The 15,090-nt window shown below is 52.9% G+C and overlaps 1 protein-coding gene across 1 annotated transcript in view; it reads right to left on the minus strand.

Annotated features, from left to right (window-relative positions):
* Nucleotides 1-215: 215 nt before the first annotated feature.
* WNT2B (Wnt family member 2B) overlaps nt 216-15,090 on the minus strand; it is a 42,830-nt gene continuing 27,955 nt past the window's right edge. Inside the window, exons 3-5 of the mRNA XM_073319951.1 lie at nt 11,821-12,098; nt 8,774-9,038; nt 216-1,218 (exon numbers count right to left, since the gene is read on the minus strand). Of these exons, the coding sequence (XP_073176052.1) occupies nt 989-1,218; nt 8,774-9,038; nt 11,821-12,098 (773 nt within the window). The 3' untranslated portion in view covers nt 216-988. The remainder of the gene's footprint in view (nt 1,219-8,773; nt 9,039-11,820; nt 12,099-15,090) is intronic.

Below are 15,090 nucleotides of genomic sequence, written 5' to 3' on the forward strand. Positions count from 1 at the left end.
TTCACGGAAAACCAAGAATGATCATTTCAGTGGAAATCTCACTGGAAGACGGCACCAGGCTTTAAGCAGAGTGGGGAAGCAGGTTGGTTTCTGTACTGGAGACTGTGCAGAGAAGCTCTTGCTCCCAGTCACATGTGTAGTAATGCACAAAGCAAAGAGCGCTGGTTTCTGATATAAGTTTATAATGAATTTTATCTTAAAATAATAAAGCAGTATACACAACATACAATGAGTTTTACAAAGAGCCACTGTTATATTAGTTTACTTTAACACCTACCAGTATCTTCACAGACTCTTTGCTCTCTTTCTTTCTCACTCGATGGATATTTTTTTCCTTTAGCAGTTATTCAGATTTTGGGTGACAATTTGCAACTCTGCCTGTCATCTTCATTGAGGAGTGGAAGAAAAGTCCACTTACAAAGAGTTGCTCTTGTCATCTTATGTCTATAGTGCAGCCGTGCATTAACATGCTGGGTCTGTTTGAGACCATCGAGCTTCCTTAGGCTTTGCAACATCCTTCCTTGGGCCTTGCTAAAAACAAAGCAAAGAGAGAGAGCTTTCTGCAAGGATTTCATTGTTCGCTCTAGGTTGGTGATGGTGGTTTGGGTTTTTTTTTTTTGGTTTTCTGGTGAAATTTAATTTATAGCAACAAAATTCTTTAGGGACACACAGGGACCAGTCACTCACATTCCGATGATCGGTCTCAAGTTCGTAAGCAGCTGCGCTGACCTTTTGCAGGATGACAATGGGCAGAGGAAGCTTCACAGTTTACGCAATGATTGCAGACTCCTTCTAGGGAAGGGGATAGTTTTGCTGAGCAAGTTGGAAGGGTCCACGGTATCTCCTGGGAAATGTAGTCCTGTCATTAGTGCTTTGCACAATTAATTAAATAAAAGCCATGCAGCTGAACTGCAGCTCCCGGAATGCCATGGCCCATGGAGCACAGGTCGTGCCTGACTTTGTTTTTCCCTCTCTGCTTCCCGTCTCCTCACGTCTGGTCTAACCACTCGGCCCGCTTCGGTGCTTTGCACGTGTGCACATCAACGGTGTCCTCGCACTCCTTGCAGCGCACGGCGCAGCACCAGTGGAATTTGCACTCGCACTTGGTGATACGCGTGACGCGGGTGGTGTCATAGCCCCGGCCACAGCACATAACCTCACAGCCGTCAGTCCCACGTGACAGCTTATGGCACACGCGACCCGCCGTCCCCAGGGAGCCTGTGGGAAGGAAGCAAGGGTTCATTACACTGTCCCTGCTCAATCTCGCCATGAATGAAAATGCTCCATGGTGGCCCCTTGCATAGTTCTTGGGAGGATGTCCCACCCATTGCTATCAGGGGCTCTCTGCAACCAACTACTGTCCATCCAGACTGTAAGGTCTGTGGGCCAGGGCCTGCCTGTTTTGTTCTCTGTCTGAACAGCCCCTCGCATGATGGGACCAGGTCAGGATTGGGGGGCCACTAGGCCCTACTGCAATATAAGTTGGAGAGACTGAGTTTAAACACATGCTGTTTTAGCAGTGTATGAGCTCCTAATTTACTGGCTTTACATGGTAGGTTCTTGGGTGCAGGGATTGCACTGTGCCTTGTGGGTTAACAGCAGTAAGTTTACAGATCTATGGACGAATTGTCTTTCTGCCTTAGCATTCAGCTCCCTCGCCCAGAGAGGACGTGACTCCTTACACAACAGCCCTGGCATCTTTCTATGCAATGCAGAGCACAATTTTCTGGATGAATTTTCAACCAACCACATCCTTGAACCATGTTTCATTTGTATCCTGTGGCTCATAACTCACAGGGCAGATGGGTTCAGAAATAGAGACACTTTGCCCCAAGCTGCTCTGAGAACTGGCCCCCATGGTAGAGCCTGGTCATACGAAGTGGCCTGCCTTGAAGTCCCGGATCCTGTGTTAAGCCCATAAACAAAAGCACAAGCGTGGCATCTACTGGCTAGTGCTCAGGAATCATTGGGACCCAATTCCCCGTGATCCTGCACCTCAGGCTGATGATTAGACCAGTGCAACATGGGTGGGAACCACTGCCACGTTGGCATGGTGCCATTCCACACTCACTCTCCACTGGTGTAAATTACTGCACCAGGCGCAGGGAAATGGGGAATTGGTTCCCACACATGAGGGCCTCTGCATGCATGGACCTAAATGGGATCAGCTAAGCCCCCTTAACAGCAGCAGGGAAATACCCAGTCATGCATGCTTTAAACAACACGGAGAGCCTCTGCTACCTTAGCCCCTCCTGCTGCCCTGGGGATCTTCCTCGCACGTCTACCTGTGTGCACAACCAGGGCTAGCCCTGGGCTCAGGCTCGCCGCTGCTTGTTTGGAAAGCGCTGCATACCCGGGGTGATTTCCCAGCTGCCTTTCCTAGCCCAGAGCCTTCCAGCTGCACCAGCTCATCAGCCAGAAGGGCTGGGAAGCCAGACCCTCGTGGCAGCTCCTAGTGTGTGAGAGGTGGAGATTTGGAAGCAACCTCCTAAAATGGCTGAAACTCTCCTATTAAACATCCCCTCAGATTTGCTAATCTTCCCTGCCCACCCCAGCCCACCCTCTGTCCATGCACTAATCTGTTCTCTGAGCCAGGTACAGGCCACGGCTATCCCCCTCACCCCCCTCTCGTCTTTGCTGTTTGGCTCTGCATTCCCTGGGTTTGCTCTCTCGCTGTGCCTGGTCCTGTCTCCCCTGGGGTGAGTTAGTTGGAGCTGGATGGAACACACAGCAGCCCTCCCTTGAGCTCTCCCCACTAGCGCATGTCAAATTCCCTTCACTTCTGGTTTAATTATCCTGTATGATGGCTGGAGAGGCTGAGTTACTAGGAGCAAAGGTTTATACACAGCAGGAAGCTACTGGACCTGGGACCTGTACCAAGCCATCAGCAGACAGCTGGCTTGAGTGTCCAGTTAAGTGGCCCTGGCCAACCCCGATTTAGAAGTGGAAATGTCTCACTCCAGTTGTGAGGTCCTCTCCAGGGCTAACGGCCTTTGCAAAGCTGTTGCAGCTGCCAGTGAACTGGCTTCTCTGGTCACGCAAAGAAAAAAACAAGGATCGGGGCCTGGTGCTGCTCTGAAAACCCCATTGAAAGGTTTGTTCATTGCTCTCTGCAATGGTCTAGGTAGGTAAGGGAGACTTTGAGTGACTGAAGATCGCTTTGGAAGATTTTGCTTAGCTTTGCCCTGGTGCAAATGAATGGGGTTACTCTGGATTAACACCAGTGTAACGGTCAGCCAGACCGGCTGACTCCCAGCCTCTGAAATGGAGACAGAGTTTAGATAGGACTAGTTTAAACTTGCAGGTTTAAACTAGGGTAAATGGTGAATTCTCTGTAACGTGAAATCTTTAAACCATGATTTGAGGACATCAGTGACTCAGCCAGAGGCTAGGGAGCTCTTTCAGGAGCGGGCGAGGTGTGGTGGCCTGCAAGGTGCAGGAGCTCAGACTAGATGATCATGATGGTCCCTTCTGACCTTAAAGTCTATGAGTCTATTGGCGGATGCAGCAAGGTCTAGTGGGAAGAGCAAAGAACTGAGACAGGACTTCAGGGTTTCCAGCTCTGTCCTCTGATTCACTGCAAAACCTTGGGCAAGTTACTTCACTCCTCTCTACTTTGATTCCCACTGCGGTAACACAGGGTAATAGTTACTAGAGGGGGGTTGAAATTTTGTCAAAAAGAATGGTTAGTTTTTCATTCAAAACTTTTATTTTTGACAAATGTTCATGTTTTCATTGAAAACAAACAAACTTTTGGGTATTAAACTGAAACTGTGCTAGATTTGGGGGTTTCATTTTTTTATCAAAACCCTCTCCCCTTGGGGGAGGAGAGGGAATTCTTTCCTGAGCAGCTCTTGTCACTTCCTGCTATGCAGGTTGATGTTTGTGCAGCGGAAAGTGCTTTGCGAGTCTCTGATGGAAGGGGATAGTGTAACCCACACACCTCCTGCATGTGGTGTTTTGACCCATCTACTGGCACCAAGCCCACTTAGTGAGAGAGATAAAAGGAGTCTGCTCTACAGCCTTAGCTAACATCCAGTTGGCCTTTAGCTCATGCAGTAGAGATTCATGCACTAAGCTCCAGAGGTCCCAGGTTCAATCCTATCTCCTGGGGACTGTTGGCATTACACTAGTGCCGTGTGTGGGTTTAGTATTTGGGACACGTTTTAAACAACTCCCCCAAAACAAGCAAGACTGAAAAGTCAAGTCATTTGAGTCTCTTTTCTGACTGACTTCACGGTGCACGGCACAGCCAGGACGTCAGGGCATGTCTACACTGTAGCTGGGGGTGAGCCTTGCAGCCCAGCTTGGCAGGTTGTCTGCACAGCATTTTGGAGCCCTTGGCAGTGAGCCTCCTGCCCCGACTCCACAAACTTGGGCTAGCACTGTAGAGACAGCTGTGTAGACAGCCGTGGCTGGGACTCTGACGCCTAGGGATGCGGGCGGGTTGGAGAGCCTGAGCTCCAGCCTGGGCCACAACATCCACACTGCTATTTTTAGCAAGCTAGCTCCAGTGCTTGTATGTGTCTGTCATCCGGGTCCAGGAGTCTCGCTCCAGCTGCAGTGTAGACGCACCCGCCGAGTCCAGCCGCAGAGCCCTGCCGTGCATGGCTGCAATCGCAATGGAATTCCAGTTGCATGATTAATAAACCACGGGCTATTTGGTTTTAATTTGCTATGTTGTTAGGGCTTTTTAGAGCTAGTTGGAAAACGAGTCATTGTGAAACGTTTTTGAATTCTTTTGCTGCTTTTTAGAATTTTTTCACAAATTAAAAATTCAGACCAAAAAATCCCCAAATGGTGAAAAAAATTATTCAACAAAATTTAAGTTTTTTTTCCCTATTGACAATTAAATTTTTAATATTAGCTTGTCAGAAGTGTGTGTGTGTGTGTGTGTGTGTCTGAATGAGAGAGTCGGGTCTGAATATGCCCTGGGCCTGGCTTGATGACTCTTTTGCTCCTCTTTGTGAGTTTAAAAGTACAGGCATGTCTGAAGTGGCCCCGGCTGGCTGTGAAGGTTATACCAGGGTGGCAAAGTTTGTGGTTGGTTTATTGTGTGTTTTGGTTGATTGGAGCACGGCTTTGCATCCGGAGGAGGGTTCCTGGTATTTACTGAAACCTTCGTGCTGCTCCATGGGGTTGCCAGGTGCCAAAGGCAGCAACAAACTGGTCGTGAGCGACTTCTGCCCTGTCAGTTCATCCAATTTTCCGCCGGTGTACGCGCCCCCTGCTGGCTTGATTGCAACACGGCGGCAGCTATGGCTGGGCTCCCTCCACGTGGGGCAGAGGCCAGCCGTGGGTCTGCATGTGTGTGTGATGGGGTGGCTGAGGTCAAGGCGAACTTGTGGCGAACGGGGGAAGTTCCGGATGACTGGAAAAAGGCTAATGTAGTGCCAATCTTTAAAAAAGGGAAGAAGGAGGATCCTGGGAACTACAGGCCAGTCAGCCTCACCTCAGTCCCTGGAAAAATCATAGAGCAGGTCCTCAAAGAATCAATCCTGAAGCACTTGCATGAGAGGAAAGTGATCAGGAACAGCCAGCATGGATTCACCAAGGGAAGGTCATGCCTGACTAATCTAATCGCCTTCTATGATGAGATTACTGGTTCTGTGGATGAAGGGAAAGCAGTAGATGTATTGTTTCTTGACTTTAGCAAAGCTTTTGACACGGTCTCCCACAGTATTCTTGTCAGCAAGTTAAAGAAGTATGGGCTGGATGAATGCACTATAAGGTGGGTAGAAAGTTGGCCAGATTGTCGGGCTCAACGGGTAGTGATCAATGGCTCCATGTCTAGTTGGCAGCCGGTGTCAAGTGGAGTGCCCCAGGGGTTGGTCCTGGGGCCGGTTTTGTTCAATATCTTCATAAATGATCTGGAGGATGGTGTGGTTTGCACTCTCAGCAAATTTGCGGATGATACTAAACTGGGAGGAGTGGTAGATACGCTGGAGGGCAGGGATAGGATACAGAGGGACCTAGACAAATTGGAGGATTGGGCCAAAAGAAACCTGATGAGGTTCAGTAAGGATAAGTGCAGGGTCCTGCTCTTAGGATGGAAGAACCCAATGCACAGCTACAGACTAGGGACCGAATGGCTAGGCAGCAGTTCTGCAGAAAAGGACCTAGGGGTGACAGTGGACGAGAAGCTGGATATGAGTCAGCAGTGTGCCCTTGTTGCCAAGAAGGCCAATGGCATTTTGGAATGTATAAGTAGGGGCATAGCAAGCAGACCGAGGGACGTGATCGTCCCCCTCTATTCGACATTGGTGAGGCCTCTTCTGGAGTACTGTGTCCAGTTTTGGGCCCCACACTACAAGAAGGATGTGGATAAATTGGAGAGAGTCCAGCGAAGGGCAACAAAAATGATTAGGGGTCTGGAACACATGACTTATGAGGAGAGGCTGAGGGAACTGGGATTGTTTAGTCTGCAGAAGAGAAGAATGAGGGGGGATTTGATACCTGCTTTCAACTACCTGAGAGGTGGTTCCAGAGAGGATGGTTCTAGACTATTCTCAGTGGTAGAAGAGGACAGGACAAGGAGTAATGGTCTCAAGTTGCAGTGGGGGAGGTTTAGGTTGGATATTAGGAAAAACTTTTTCACTAGGAGGGTGGTGAAACACTGGAATGCGTTACCTAGGGAGGTGGTAGAATCTCCTTCCTTAGAAGTTTTTAAGGTCAGGCTTGACAAAGCCCTGGCTGGGATGATTTAATTGCGGATGGGTCCTGCTTTGAGCAGGGGGTTGGACTAGATGATCTCCTGAGGTCCCTTCCAACCCTGATATTCTATGATTCTATGATTCTAAGGGGACTGGAGGGACTAGAAGGTAGAAATACCTCGGGGCTGCTGAGGCACAGAATAAATGTGGGGCGAGTGGCTCATTTAAATGTAGAAACCGTTTGTTCATTGCTATTTTCCTCTCCCACAGATTGCCTGGGTACTGCACGGCTGGGTCCGGGGAGCTGTGCCAGTTGCCAGGGAAGCCGATGGCCGGGCAGGGCTGTTTGACCTGGTGGACAGAACCGTCACACAGGAGACCGGTGGTTTTGCCGCAGAAGCTGAGTAGCAGCGACTTGGGCTTCTCTGCACGTCACCCCAAGCCCGTGCGGTGTGGCTACTGTGACTCAAAAGCCTGCAGTAACAGCTCGTGCACACCCTGCCTGGCTGCGTGCTGGAGCAGTGTGTCCATGAAGGGCCTAGGGAGTCTCCGATCACATACACCAGAATTGGGGCAGGTGAAATTCTAGACAAACCGGTGCAACGCAAATCTCTGTCCCAGCAGCATTTCTGCCCCTTGCTCACGTCTAGTGCGGGCTGCTGCCCAGGGACCATGCTGATACCTTGGAGGGCAGGTGTGGGCAGCAGCGGTTGGGCAGCAGCTGCCTGGTAATACTGGGGGATGGTTCCCTGATATTCCTGGGCCCTCAATGCACTGTTTGAGCATATAGGGTAACCAGATCAAACCCGCGCTGGTTAGAGCTGGGTCCTGTGCTGTGAAGGGCCCTGGTGGTGGGTGGGTGGCAGAACGTGGGGAAAGGCACAGGGACGTTTGACAGGAGTTTCCTGAGGCCAGTAAGGCGAACTCCAGTGGGCTGGCTCCCCCCCCGGCTGTTGGGACTCCGAGCTGATTAGTACATTAGGCTGGAAGCCCCAGAGGAGAAGTAGCCACCACCCCCTCGCTCAGTATTGAGTGACACCCAGCGATAAGCAGGCTTACAAATGGCTGGGGGGTTCCCAGAGCGGGGCTGCCTGTGTGGGGCTCTTCTGATTCCTTCTCAGCAGCAGCCTGACAACTGCCATTCACCATTTCCTAACACCTGGACGTTTGTAGGCTTGGAAGGGACAAGATTCACAGCCGACTGAGCTGGTATTTTGCTGAAGCCCTCCCCTGCCCTGTTGCCTGAGGCACCTCTGATTTCCCAGGCATACAGCACAGAGCCAGCCCCCTTCATGTCCTTCGTGCTACCTACGGCAGCTCCCATAATCCCTTGCTTCTCAGCCTGGCCAAGTGGCAGCTGTCTGCCAGTTGCACTTTCACAATCACAGACTCTTCTGGCTGGGAAGATAATGTTTGGTTTTTTATTTTAATTTTTTTCTTCTCATGAGAAATTCCACAGTAAACACCCTCAGGGGCTGTTTTGCAACTCACTGGTTTTGTGGGGCCTCTGACGGCAGAGAGAAGGGAATAAATATGGCTCTGAAACCTGGACACCTTCCACAAAGAGATGGAATAGCAGAGAATGCACAGCGTGTGCTGTAGGTTACCCTACATTCTGCCTTGCTCTTGCAGCCCCGGCCCCAGTTCAAACCTCACTTTTTGCTAGGCAGCTCTCTACACATGCAAGCCAAATGCCAAGCAGTAACTGCAGTGTGGCTGTAACATGTTGGTTCCACGATATTAGAGAGACAAGGTGGGGGAGGTGATATCTTTTATTGGACCAACTTCTGCTGGGGAGAGAGACAGTTCTGGGCTAAAGAAGAGCTCTCTGTGGCTCGAAAGTTTGTCTCTCTCAGAACAGAAGTTGGTCCAATAAAAGAAAAGACCTCACCCATCTTGTCTCTCTAAGTGGTAACAAGGTGAGATAGCCCTGCGCTGCCTAAATTTGACAATTGGGCTGAGAACGAATAGTTCAAGGGGTGGGTTGCTCTTTAATATGGGTTGTGGGAGTCCTACCCTGGGTTAGTGGGAGGCTGCAGGCCTGACAAGGGGGTGTGAGATGTTTTGCTAGATTCCCCGCCGCACCGGCCATGCAGACAACTGTTGGGGCAGGTTCTTACCTGCTGACTTGTCCATCACACAGTAATCAGGAGAGTTCTCAAAGTACACCAGGTCTGTTTTGGTGGGTTTCCTGAAGTTCTTGTTGGCCACGGTGAAGCCGGTGCCATCCTGATTCATTGTCACCTGGATGGCCCCGTTGTATTTCTTCCTAAGGTAATCCCCAGTTTTCCGAAAATCTGACATTGCCAACCAACAAGTCCTTAGGGTGCAGGAGCCGCTGACTCCGTGGCATTTACACTCCAGCTTCAGGAATCGCTTTACAGCCTATGAGAGAAAAGAGGCCATGAGGAAAAGGTAGGGCCAAGACAGCCCATTGCACTCACGTCAGTCAGATCCCAGCCACGGACGTTCAGCCTCCTGGAGTTGCTCACTGTTTCGTGCCCACGTGGGATGGTGGTAGCTCATGGGAAGAGGCAGGGAGTTCTGTGAGCCTTCTCAGAAGAGCCAAAGGGCGGCTTTGGAAAATCATGAAAGACTGGCTTTTGTGAAGCCCCCTGATCACCCCAGGGAACCGAGCAGCAGGGATTGAAGGCAGAAGGTCTCTGCCATGCCACAAACCTCTCTCCCCTTGCAACACCTCTGACACCAAAAGGCCACAGGCATGATTTACGCACAGGACACATCTCAGGCAATGTCTACACTATGCAGTTTTTAGCGACACAGCTGTGTTGCTACAGCCATGCTGCTAAAAGGTGCGCAATGTAGCCGCTGTTTGTGCCGACAAACAATTTCCACCCCCAACGAGCAGTGTTAGTGTTGTTGGCAGGAGAGCCGACAAAGCACTGTTCATAAAGCATCGGTAAAACTTTTGTCTTTCGGGTGTGTGGTTTTTTTCAACGCCTCTGAATGACAAAAGTTTTGTCGTTCACTTGTCATTGTAGACAAAGCTTCAGTTGAAAGCAGGTCTGTGGTACTGCTCGTTATCTTGCCCTGTGGCCATTTATCCTGGAATCGGGGTGGGAGGAGTGATAAGACTGATTGAGAGAAGGAAGCTTTCAGCATTTATGAAACTGAGTTCATGGGCTGGGGACAGGTCAGAGGTTAGGCTCTGTCCAGAAGGGGATGCCCTTTCACAGACCCAGGCCCGACTTCAGTGCTAATGGGGTGTGACGGTCAATAGTATTATGTTCACCATTTTTACAAGACTATGATAAATTTTGTACAAAGTATGGCTTGTTAGGTATCATTTGAAACGTTGTAATCTGCTGAACATTATCGTCCTGGTAAAATGTGTGTATCAGCTGTGTATGTAAAGTTACCAGTTTCTACTGTATAACGTTGCTGTAACATGTTCCAGAGTCAGACAGGCCGACTTAAACCAGTTCTTCAGGGACACTGGCACACCCAGACAGGTATCAACACAGTCACCTGGGTTATCACTTAGTTCAGCGACCATTCTCCAGCAAGGGAAGGTGTGAACGAGAAATCTACATTTCATCACAGGGACAGTTCAACACTCACGTCCTCAAGACACTACTTGGCACCAGCCCCCAGCTGGGGGTAATCCTCAGAGGGGAGAGTGGTGTAAGAATGAGTGACAGTGGCCTCAAATCACCTCTCTCTCCCTCATCTCTACTCATGGCAGCTGCAATGCTGGAAAGACAAAGAAAGCATCATTGAACTGGGAGAGCGGTGGTCCTGGCTGGCTTTTCAGCTGGTACAGACTGCTGTAAATGTATGGCAAGACAAAACCTTTTGCCTTTCAGTTCACTTAGCTTGTTAAGTTAGGTATTAGCTGGTGTTTTACTCTTATTTCTTTTGTAACCAATCCTGACTTTGATGAATCATCACTTGTAATCACTTACAATCTATCTTTCTGTAGTTAATAAATTTATCTTAATCTTAACCAGTGTGTTTGGATTAAAGTGTGTGGGAAACTCCACTTGGGATCACAAGGTTGGTGCATATCATGTTCCATTGATGAAATGATGGACTTTCTATGAGCTTGCACTATTCAGCAGTGTGCTGAGCAGTACAAGATGCACGTTTCTGGGGGACAAGGCTGGGGCCAGGAATCTGTCGGTGGTCTTCCGCTATGTAATTCACTCGTACTGTGCAGCTGGAAGCAAGTGACATGCTGGAGGCTGTGTGTAAACTGGCCAGGAGGGGCTGCTCACCAGTAAAGCAGTGTGACAGGCACCCCAGCGTGGAGAACTGAGGAGACACAGCTATTCAGCAGTCCAGATTATACCCTGGGGAATGTCACATGGGGATCAGCCTTCCTTGAGGCCAGTGGGGCTGCAGGGAGGGCTGCAGGCCCTGGTGGCCCACAGGATCCATCTGCTCCCCAGAGTCTGCAGGGAGCTGGCAGGTGACCCAGCGCTAGGTGACCTGGCGCTAGCTGCTCCTCCATGTTCCCAGCTGCTTGTGCAGAAGCCTGGGCTCTTTGCTGCAGAGAAGAGCTTGGAAGCAAGCAGCTCAGCCATGGGGGTGGGGGCCACGGCCAGTCTGGTTGCCTCTGAGAGAGTCCCAGTTAAATGGGGAATCACCCCAAACACGGGGGCCCTATTGTGCCGTTCCAGCCCCCTTACCTTCCCCCCACAAATGAGCACTGCTGTGCTACAAACAGCCAAGGCGGGGAGTCCAGGCAGGCAAGGGCATTCCTGCCAGTGGGGCTGGTGGGCGAAGGTGTGGGCTGGATCGGGGTCCCCCCCTCCCCTGGCTGGAGAGTTAGTGCCTCTGGCTGGGAATCAGCCAGCAGCTATCATACCCCAGAGCACCCAGCTGGGGAGGAGATGCCCCAGCTAGGCAGGGAAGCTGCTTTCCTGCCAGGCACCCTTGGACGACTAGGGCTGCAGCAAGTGGCCTGGGGCAGCTGCTGCTCTGTTCCCATGATCCATGCTGTCCCTAGGTGCTCAGCCCACATGGGGGTGTGACCAGCTGTGCCCACAGCTTGGCGACAGCCCTGGCTGCTGGGCGCCAGGCCGGGAACAGGGGCGCCCTTCAGGGTAGGAATCCAGACTGCAACCTGCCCCAAGGTTGTGGCCTGGGCCGGCTGCACTCACCGGGCTCTGGCGCTGGCCCGGGCCTGGACCCTGGTACTCACCGTCCTCCCGCAGCGGTTGTTGTGCAGGTTCATCAGCGCCCGGGCGTCCTTCACCTTCTTCTCCTTGGCGTCCACAAAGGCCTTGGCGAACTTGATCCCGTAGTGGATGTTGTCGCTGCAGCCGCCCCAGTCGAACTCCCCTCGCTCGTCCTTGGAGCGGCCGCGCTTGAGGGGGTCGCAGCTGCAGGCTTTCAGCTCCCCTTGGCTGCAGGCCCGGGTGATGGCGTAGACGACCCCGGCTGAGGAGATGGCGTAGACGAAGGCCGCCTCTCTGCTGCCTGCCGGGGGGAGCGAGGGACGGGTGTGAGGGTGTGCACCGGGCTCGGGCAGAGGCAGCCCCAGGAGAGCAGGAAACATACCCCAAGGTGTGCTTGGCCCACCCTGAGACCCCTCCAACAGGGCCCCGTAGCCTCATTCTGTCCCCCCACGCTTCTCCGGGCGCTGAACCCACGGGCGTCAAAGCGGCCAAGGCCACAGGCCGGGGAAAAGGCAGGGCCTGAACTGAACCTGGCTAAACAGACTCACAGGGCTGAAGGCCACCAGTTCCTCCCAGCTCCGCCCGTCTGCTATGCCCACTGCCAGGGGGGCACTGCTTGGACTCCATCTTCCTACCGCATGAGGCAGCCTACCTTACCAGGCAGCTGGCTGGCGCTGCCCACGCCTGCCTTTTCTGCCCCATGGCCATGCCCGGGCTGACCTGGAGCTAGCTGCTTTGGACTGCTAGGGTCCCGGCTAGCTTGCAAGCCCGAACAGCGTGAGTGGGGCACCTCACCCCGGGGGCTGGCTGGCAGTGCTTGCATTTCGTCCCCCATCACGCTGCCCGGCAAGAGCAGTGCACGGCATGAGCCAGGGCGCGGGGTCATGCAGAGCCAGGTGGTTGCCAATGAGGGGGTGACAACTGCACTAGCCGGGGGGAACTGTCAGCCTGGCTGTGCCAGTCTTTATCGCTCAACCTCCACTTCTCCCTCAAGTGACAAAATGCTTCCGCCCACGGTCCCAACAAACGGCTGCTAAGCTCCTAGGCTAGCCCCCTGGGGTTACCAATTTAGGGTGGACGTATTCCTGGAGGTTTCATCACAAGACATAATCTTTAACGAACTATTCATCTTTAATTCCTGGAGTCTCCAGGACAATCCTGGAGGGCTGTCAACCCCAAAGCCCCCTCACCTCTCGCTCTGCCGGGATGCCTGCCCATCACATGCCAGCCCACCCCCTGCCTGGCTGGGGTCTTGGCAGCTTGGTAATTAGGACAGTTTACCTGCCCCCCCCACCTCTTTTATTTGTGGGATCACCTGTTGTCTTGTGTCATGCTTCCTGAAAGCCTTGTGGGGCAAGGCCTGTCTTTTAGCGCCTGGCACAAAGGCCCCCCACTATCTTACTGGGCCCTGTAGCGGCTAGTGAGAAACAAATCACCCCCATGTGTTACCCCTCCGAGGGACTCTGCCCGCTGGCTAACGGGCTGGGTTCATGGATCCACGGGCCGCAGTGCGCTGCTGGCCCAAAGACCCTGTCCTGCTGCCTGGCTGTTCGAAGAACTCCAGCGGCTCATTTTGCCCCCCGGTCATTTTGTAACCTCATTAAAAAGCAACAAGGGGACTTGGGCCCAAAGGAGAGGCTGTTAATGGGGGGTGGGTGTGAATGAGTCCAGGAAGCAATGCAGCAGTGCGGCACGGCGGGCTTTGAGTGGGCGGTGGGGAGCACTGCTAAGCGTAATGGATCTTAGTGCGTCCTCTGCTGGGGGAGCTGGAGGAGACGGGAGATGTCCCCAGGGGCTATCCAGCAGCCTTGCTGGTCAATATTCAGCACTTGCACCAGCCTGTTCAGAGCTCCTTTGCTGGACAGTTCCCCGAGACCCTGAGCACAAGAGGAGCAGTGTAACTCGGCTCTGAGAGAGGGACCCAGGGAGCTCCCTGGGATGACAGTGGGTGGGGGCGGCTCTGATGAGCACAGAGCTTGGGGTCCTGTTTGGGATATGCTCGAACTAGAGCTGCCCTCTGGTGAGGTCAGAGTCTAAGGTCCCTGGAAGGAACAGGGAGATAAAGGGGGCGGCCTGTTGGCAGACAGGAGTTCCCTGGAAGAACAAAGCAGGGGCAGATTCCAGCAGATCCCTGCACAGAGCTCTCCCCACGGCAGATCCCTCACCTCACAAAGCCGGGCTTGGGGAGTATGAGCTTGAAGTGTAACCTGGGCGCACAGTCCAACCCCTGAGAGGGATGCCACGGACAGCGTGACAGAGGAGAGACCCAAGGGCGTTAGGGTGCTGAGAGCGGAACTGCTCTGGAGGCCGCAGACTGAAAGCACAAGGGCTGGGCCCTGCTGGGAAGGGGAGAGGCCAGAGAGCAGAGCCGATGGAAAGGGGGGCATGTACAATCGCACCATGTGAGGGAAGATTGAGGATTAGCTAGAAAAGACACCGATTGTCCTGCCTCTCAGGGTCATTTCTCAGGCATGCCCAGTGTGCCTGCTCTTGCTGGCGAGCTTGGCGTTCTGCAGGGCACTGGCTGCAAACCTCTAGCTGAGTTCCCAGCTCCTCACACCGCCCTCTGTCCCTCCGTTCCCTCTCCCTCCCCTGCTGTGGCCAGACTGAGCAGAGGAGCCCTTCCATCCTGGGCAGGGACAGCTGTCGCCTTCTCATCTCCCCGTCCTGCGCTGGGAAGCGCTTACAACCCCAGCCTGCCCGAGCTGCAAATGGCTGGGCTGCAGGATGCCCCAAAGCAGCACAGGATGCCGCCTGGTATTCTACGGTTCTGGTTTGAGTTCACAGCTGGTTTTATATGTTGCAAAAGCAGCTGCAAATCAAAACCATGCAGCGGTGCACTGAGGAGGGACCCTTTCAAAGGCAGCCTCAAAGAACAGAGCGGCTGGGGAGGCCGCCCCGTAACTCAGCATAGGCAGTTCCAGGTGTCACAGGCTCTGCATTCTGAACATCTGGGTGGACAGGGATGAAGGCCAGCAGTCCCTGGTCTCTATCATATTCGGGGAGCAGGGGGGGCTTAAAGCCATTGGTTGCATCTGATTGTGGGGGGCCCATAACTCCAAGAGGTTTAACCCCAGCCTCTGCCCTTCGCTCTGCAGGGACAGGAAGGCTCTGACCCAGCAGCAAGCGTGCCTCAGTCAGGGACTGGGACAGTTCCCCGGACCCATCTCTCCTGCAGGCTGCGGCCAACAGTGCTCCCCCTCTGCCTCCTCCCACCCTGCCAGCTTCCCTCCAGTAACCCGCACTGGGATCTTTCAGGATCTAGCTAGCTCCTTCCTCCGCTCGCCCTTCTC

The sequence above is a fragment of the Lepidochelys kempii genome, chromosome 21 (genome assembly GCF_965140265.1).
Source record: "Lepidochelys kempii isolate rLepKem1 chromosome 21, rLepKem1.hap2, whole genome shotgun sequence".
NCBI classification, from domain to species: domain Eukaryota; kingdom Metazoa; phylum Chordata; order Testudines; family Cheloniidae; genus Lepidochelys; species Lepidochelys kempii.